At 40.0% G+C, this 7,578-nt stretch overlaps 2 protein-coding genes across 2 annotated transcripts; both read left to right on the top strand.

Moving 5' to 3' along the window:
* Positions 1-718: 718 nt before the first annotated feature.
* On the top strand, positions 719-1,833 carry LOC119007242 (lymphocyte antigen 6D-like). The gene is made up of 3 exons (XM_037076771.1): positions 719-833; positions 1,023-1,127; positions 1,268-1,833. Exons 1-3 carry the CDS (start codon positions 785-787, stop codon positions 1,351-1,353), a joined length of 240 nt encoding a protein of 79 aa, XP_036932666.1. The 5' UTR covers positions 719-784; the 3' UTR covers positions 1,354-1,833.
* Positions 1,834-2,835: 1,002 nt separating this feature from the next.
* LOC119007249 (lymphocyte antigen 6D-like) lies at positions 2,836-3,908 on the top strand. Its single transcript, XM_037076783.1, has 3 exons — positions 2,836-2,945; positions 3,125-3,229; positions 3,363-3,908. The coding sequence occupies exons 1-3, from the start codon at positions 2,897-2,899 to the stop codon at positions 3,446-3,448; spliced, it is 240 nt and encodes a 79-aa protein (XP_036932678.1). The 5' UTR covers positions 2,836-2,896; the 3' UTR covers positions 3,449-3,908.
* Positions 3,909-7,578: the final 3,670 nt, after the last annotated feature.

Here is a 7,578-nt window from a genome sequence, read left to right as displayed (position 1 = left end):
ATAAAAATAAAAATTACATCTAGACATTGTTGTTGTCCTCCGCTGCACGCCTCCTGCTCCTGCCTGACCTATCTCATCTGCATGGCCATGGTTGAAACTGGTTGCCCTGTAAATCACCTCCATACTGTGACCCCTTCTATTGTGGCTCAGAAAAAGTACTCTAAAATCAGAATCAGAATCTGAGTTGCTTTTATTGCAAAGTAAGTTTATACATACAAGGAATTTGCTGTGGTCTCTAGATGCAAAACAACAAACAATAATAACAATACCTAAAAGACATGTGTGAGTATAAATAGAGTGTGACCAATTTTAGTATTCTAAGTAGGTGTAGACTGCCCAGATTTATCCAGTTGTACAAAAAGTTTGACTTCAATTGTGCGAGGTCGCAGTAGATACTGATATTACAATGTGCAAAATTAGAGTGTTGGATGACCTAAACTTACATTAATGTAATGTAAGTGAAGTGGGAGGGAGGGGTGTCAGTGGGGGTCATGGGCCTTGTTAGTGATCTGAAAATGATGTCAAAAGGTGAAGCTCACAAGTCTGTCCATGTTGACAACTGCAGTTATGTGAAAGCTAAGTAGGTCAGTTCTGTGAGCGAGCTGATGTACAGGACCGGCTCTACAAGGTTTCAATCATCTTTTAAATGGATGATAGATTAGAGAGCAGTTACTGGAATATCTGGCACAAGGAAGTGCAAGATTCATTCTTTGTTTGGTATGCTGTTTGTGTGTCAGTATAAAAGCGCCTGTGCAGGAGGTTTGTCCACATACCATCTGACAACATGAAGCTGCTACTTCTCATGACCGTGGTGCTGCTGTGTAGCACTCAAGGTGAGCAGACTTTGTTTTATATTTCATTTTTGCTTTATTCTTCCTAAAGCAAAAGTCAAAAATAGGACATGAATGCTTTCATATGACTCTTTGACTTAAAATGGTGCCATTAGATAATCAAAAGGCTATCCAGTGTTATATTGTGGCAAATGAAAATGTTGATTCTGATGGGTTTTGTCTTGTCATCAGTGCTCACACTCACATGCTACACCTGTGGTGGTGCAAGTGACCCCGACTGTAATACAGAGATGGTGTGCCCACCGACAGCTCAGTTCTGCAAGACCGTAGAGTCAGGTACGTAGAACTGGTCCTGCTGCATTTATTTTGTCTTCCTTCTCTCATGTTCATGTTTTTATGTGTTTAAGTATTTTGATGCAGAGTGAAGTAACGGAGGAATGGTTCAGTCATTGCATATTGTTCTGCTTGTTTTCCAGAGGGCGTTATCACCTCTCGGACCTGCGAGGCTTCGTGCTCTGAAGATGCTGCTGGCGTATCCTGCTGCTCGACAGATTTCTGCTAGAGACCAGGCATCACTCTTCCAGATGTCACTTTCGTTTTCTTGCTCAATCAAAAATATGTTTGAAAAAATTTTAACTTGAACCAGAACATCCTGTCTTTGATTTCTCATGTTATTGTTCACTTTCAATGAGACCTCTGGTAGTCAAAGCCATGTCTTTTTTTTCCTTTTTAAATGAATAATGCTGGAAGCTGGGCAGCTGCACACACACACACACACACACACACACACACACACACACACACACACACACACACACACACACACACACACACACACACACACACGCGCACACACACACAGGCACACATGCCAACAAACACACTTAATCCCCTCTTGATGTCACTTAGTGGGTCACTGCACCAGCCGACTGCTATGTGGGTTGCTGTCTGTCTGTCTGTGTTGCAATGCAAAGTTAGACTATCAACTAATCTGTTTCAAAATCACTGAATGGAGAATGAATAAATCTTTGAATTGATCTCATCCATTTGTTTCAGTTGTCCTTTTGTTACAGTTTCACTTCTCTTGTCTGAAGATTTAAAGTTGACACAGCTTTACACAGTTAAAGGGATCTTACGAGTGGTTTCACCAGCATACTGTAGCTGAGATGTGCTGACTTTAAGGGTTCCTCGTGAATTTTATTTTATCAGTCTCTATCAGCACTCACATGAGGATGCTAATGTGTGCAATATCACTTTAAAATGAGGGCACCCGTGGGTGTGCAGTCTTGCTAATGACCTTTTTTAACAGTCTAATACTGTTTACAACAAACTCCGTTTTTCTAGAGTTGAGAAAAATCTTTTAACTTGACAAACATCATACGTGCAATTCATGGCACAATTCAAACAGGGTCAAAAACGTATTTGTCTCTCGTCATTCACTAATCAATCATATTTTTTCTGAAATTAGGCCCCATGGTGGTTCAACAGAAGGGCCGTGACTTCACCTCTCTTTACAGTGAGGTCCACTCTCACATAAAGTCCTGAGAAAGGACATCAAACTCAGGCACCGGTAATTCTAAGAGTATAATGCAGAGCAGCTGGGCGAGAAAGCCAAGACGAGCAAACAAAACAATCAGGTATTGTCCTGTTGTGGGATTAACGTTAGGCTACCGGTGTGGTGTGACAGAACTAAGCCTCGAGTGTTTATGCAGATCAAAAGAATGGAAAAATACAGATTGACCTGCTGAACTCCATAATGGGGTGTGATATATTCAGATACAATCAACCAGGAAAAGATTGAGTCCTGTTCAGAGCTCAGACATTTAATACATTTAAAAAGGTGACAGGTTACAAACAGAGTCAGGATTAACCTACAGGACAGGGTTAAGACAACCCTCAGTGAACACCTTGTTCATCAGTAAAGCATGACGCTGATTAAATAACTCACATAGGTGTTGTCCTTATTTTGAGATAATAGATCAGAGAGCAGTTACTGGAATATCTGACACAAGGAAGTGCAAGATTCATTCTTTGTTTGGTATGCTGTTTGTGTGTCAGTATAAAAGCGCCTGTGCAGGAGGTTTGTCCACATACCATCTGACAACATGAAGCTGCTACTTCTCACGCTCGTGGTGCTGCTGTGTAGCACTCAAGGTGAGCAGACTTTGTTTTATATTTCATTTTTGCTTTATTCTTCCTAAAGCAAAAGTCAAAAACAGGACATGAATGCTTTCATATGACTCTTTGACTTAGAATGGTGCCATTAGATAATCAAAAGGCTATCCAGTGTTATATTGTGGCAAATGAAAATGTTAATTTTGTCTTGTCATCAGTGCTCACACTCACATGCTACACCTGTGGTGGTGCAAGTGACCCCGACTGTAAGACAGAGACGGTGTGCCCACCGACAGCTCAGTTCTGCAAGACCGTAGAGTCAGGTACGTAGAACTGGTCCTGCTGCATTTATTTCTTTTTTTCTGTCATGTTCTTGTTTTAATGTGTTTAGATATTTTGATGCAGAGTGAGGTGACGGAGTAATGGCTGAGTCACTGAGTTCTGTTTGTTTTTCAGGGGGTGATATCACCTCTCGGACCTGTGAGGCTTTGTGTTCTGAAGAAACGTATGGCGTATCCTGCTGCTCGACAGATCTCTGCTAGAGACGAAGCATCACTCTTCAAGCTGTCCCTTTCGTTTTCTTGCTAGTCAAAAATATGCGTGAAAAAAAACGTTAAATCAGAACATCCTGTCTTTGATTTGTCTTGTTATTGTTCACTTTCAATGAGAATTGCAAACGCTGAACTGTTGAACCTCATTCAGCATCTCACAGCCGCCTCAAGCTGCACAGTCCTCTGGTAGTCACAGCCATGATTTTTTTTTTCTTTTTAAATGAATAATGTTGGAAGCAGGGCAGCTGCTCACACACACACGCACACAGGCATACATGCCAACAAACACACTTAATCCCCTCTTGATGTCACTTAGTGGGTCACTGCAGCAGCCGACTGCTATGTGGGTTGCTGTCTGTCTGTCTGTGTTGCAATGCAAAGTTGGACTATCAACTCATCTGTTTCAAAATCACTGAATGGAGAATGAATAAATCTTTGAATTGATCTCATCCATTTGTTTCAGTTGTCCTTTTGTTACAGTTTCACTTCTCTTGTCTGAAGTTGACACAGCTTTACACAGTTAAAGGGATCTTACGAGTGGTTTCACCAGCATACTGTAGCTGAGATGTGCTGACTTTAAGGGTTCCTCGTGGCTTTTAATTTATCAGTCTCTATCAACACACAGGAGGATGCTAATGTGTGCAATATCACAAAGAGTACAATTCATATTACTGATTAACTAATGCATAATTGATAACTTAATATATTCAAATATATAAATATGTATAATCTCTTTTCTAAAATAGACCGAGCAAGTTAGTTAGTTCATGATTTAACTCAGGGTGCATCATGAATTCCTGTTGCTCACCTTTATCAAATGATCAGGTCACCAAGGTGCTGGTATAAGATTAGTTCACACTGATTGATATATGATAAAGTTAGCTAGATTATCTGTTACTTGAATTATTTTTTGTTTTAATCATTTATCTATGGAACTATATTTATGCACTGTATATCAAATATTTCATCTGATGGCCAGTTTGATTAAAGACAACAGATTAATATTTCCAGGAACATGTTTTAATGGACATATTTTAAGGAAGGGTTCCTGCTGTTCCAGGGGATGAGCAAACACATGGGTCTGTAATAAAGCCAGATCCTGTATTAGTTCATGCAATTAATCATCACTAGAACCGCAGTGGTCCCTGTACAGGGGGGCGGATGTCATGTTGCATAACACACCATAAAAGGGCATGCTAATGGTGCAGCAACACAGTCCTGCAGCAAGCCCGATTAATGGGAAGACGCTCAGCTGACAGCACATCATAACCATTTTTACCAAAACAAAATGCAATTCCAGCACCAAGCGACTAAAGCGAAACCAACAACAACAACATGCCCACAAAGCTGATGTTAGCAATTTTAGTGTTCCATGCTAACAATACACACAATATGCCATATAAAAGCTGGGACTCTGCAGATGCAAGGCCTAAGACAGCTGTATTTAGATGTAATGAATACCCATAGAAATGTAGAACAATGTAAGTTGTTTCAGCTGTAACATGGAAATATAAAATGGTACAGACATTTTTGACTAAATATTCTTTTTTATTTATGTTCCAACTTCATGTTTTCTCACCCAGCGGGATCTTTACCTCTGCAGAAATCTCACAGAGTACACAAGTGTGTGATTTGTACCCTTATTATAGAGTGTTACCAGCCAAGTATGCAGGGGGGTACAATAAGCAAATGCTGATGTTTTATGAAGAAGAATACGCAGTCAACATTTTTTTAGGCCTCAAAGCTGTACATGTCACATTTCTGTGAGAAATGCAAATTGTAACTATGATTGTGTTTGTGCTAAATAAAAGTAGAAGCCAATTTTCTTATGCCCAGGTGGACCATACATTAATCTGATACACTAGAATTTGGATGAATAAGGCCATATTAATTCCAAAATTAGCTCCTTATAGATCCAAGTGTGTAAAAACAAGGGTGTCCAAGAGGTCATAAATTGATTTACATGAATGCTAATTAACTTTTTTTTTTGTTGTTGTTTTTTTACAAGAAATTAAGCGAAAATACACGTTTCACCCACATGTGAACAAACATATATCTCACTTAGATCAATAAACGCCTCTCTTAACTGAGTAGTTTCTCTTTCATTTTAGACAATAAAACACACAAGAACAAAAAACACCCATGAGTCATGGTCATGGTTTTAAGACACCTGTGGGTGCATCTTGTCTGGCGGCATTCATTCGCTGCACCCTGAGGTCGAGCTGTCATGTCACATTCCATTACTGTCAGGTGAGTTCCCGGCAGGCTGGACCGGTGCACAGAATCGAAAACAATGTGGATCCGGTGTCATTCAGAGGCTTGACACGGAGCTAAGAGAAGTGTGTGGTTGAATATTGAATACAGAGAAAGTATTCAAGAATACGTTCCATCACTGGGCCAGTTTAAAGAGACTCTCAAACCTTGTGAACGCAGAGTGAAGTCAGTGGGAAAGTAATCATTCGGTCATATCTCTATGATCATTAAAGCACCTTCACAGGGGACTCATGTTAGGTTTCAGTTGCATTTCCTGTTGCTCAAATAACACTCATTGTGAAACAGTATGAATACACAGTGAACTTATTCACCACCACATATGATTCCACTTATAGCAATTCATAGTGTCACGTCAGCATTTAAAATATAGGTCATAAGAGTTAATCTCTCCAGCTGTTTCTTCTTTACATTAGAGCAGCTCAGACATCAGAGGTGGATGATTGGTGGATTAATAGACCACAACCTTGGCACTTAAAGTTAACACACACACCACACACTGTACGGGGGATTGACGTCCTGACTTCTAGGATGAAAATATCTTACATCACTGCAGGCAAAATGTTTTTGTTTTTCTGCAGGTATGTAAAAGCTTTCCATCATGTGGAGTGATTATTGTGATCTCTGAGGAAGACACAGTGTTATATATAACCATATTCAGGGCATGAGAAAAATATAAGACTCATCTGCTGCCCACACAGGAACTCACAGCCACAGCTCTTTTCCTAGCTGTGGCTGTGAGTTCGAGAATCCGCGCGCCCCATTCTCGCCACGCTGGTTTGTTTTAATGCTGAAATGACGACAGCGCGAGAGCATGGTTGTTGTAAATAAAGCTCCAGTCATTTCCAGGGAAGGGATTTTTTTTTTTTTTAAACATATCTTGATGTCATTTCTGACAACCCTCCAGAAGATGTGGCTGGCACCTATTTTTTTTTTTTCTTGTTTACAAAACACTTGTTTGCTTCCAGTAATACACATAATACCATATCCGAGCCATTCAATTGTCTGTGCAATCTTACTGTTATGAATGATAAGTTAGAAAGTTTTTCATCACCTCACAGCTGGAATTGTATTTTCCAGGAGATGGTGCTGAAGAGAGCGACTGATTGTGAGTGTTCAGCACCGATGGGATTTAACTGCATGTGAGACAGTGTGTAGGCAGTGGTGGAAAATACACTTACTCCAGTTCTGTAGAGGTTTGTTGACTTTTACTCATTTAAGAAGGATTGTTTTATACAACTGCACTTGCTTGACAGACATAATCACTAATTTCATTTCACTTAATGGTTTTACAGCGCATAAATAATTCTCTTTGCTCTCAAGTGAGCTCTATGGGGTATGGCGGTCTATAATTTATATCTGTACTTATATCTGCTTATAATAACATTTATAATATAATGATAAAAATTCAAGGGACTTTACTTGCATGAAAGTTTTAAGAACAATACAGCCAAAGCACAAGTGTTTTGGACAAATATTTGGACACTAGACAATAACAGCTATATGAACACTGAAGAGTATGTTAAGCTTTGACAGGCAACCACACGGTGCATGGGTTTTCTGCAGTACTGCGTGTGGTTTGCCCAAGTAGTGTTGCAATCCAAGGTTAGGCTTGCACTTCTCAGACAGGGCAGCTACTCTGATTGGATAGTGACCGGGTCCTCTTGCAATGAGCTGCCATGTGAAACCATCATGTTCCTACACGTCCAAAGCTGACGATTCAAGCACTGGCTCTGGAGAGGGTTTATGCTGTGTTTTTAAGCGGAGACCTGGTGAGACAAGGAGTATTTTTTTTTTTTTATTGCAGTCAGCAACCTTACTGCTAGATGTCACAAAATCCTACACACTGG

Source organism: Acanthopagrus latus, chromosome 2 (assembly GCF_904848185.1).
Source record: "Acanthopagrus latus isolate v.2019 chromosome 2, fAcaLat1.1, whole genome shotgun sequence".
In the NCBI taxonomy this organism is placed as follows: domain Eukaryota; kingdom Metazoa; phylum Chordata; class Actinopteri; order Spariformes; family Sparidae; genus Acanthopagrus; species Acanthopagrus latus.
Note: the sequence above shows the minus strand (reverse complement) of the source record. Positions and strands in the feature narration are given on the sequence as shown.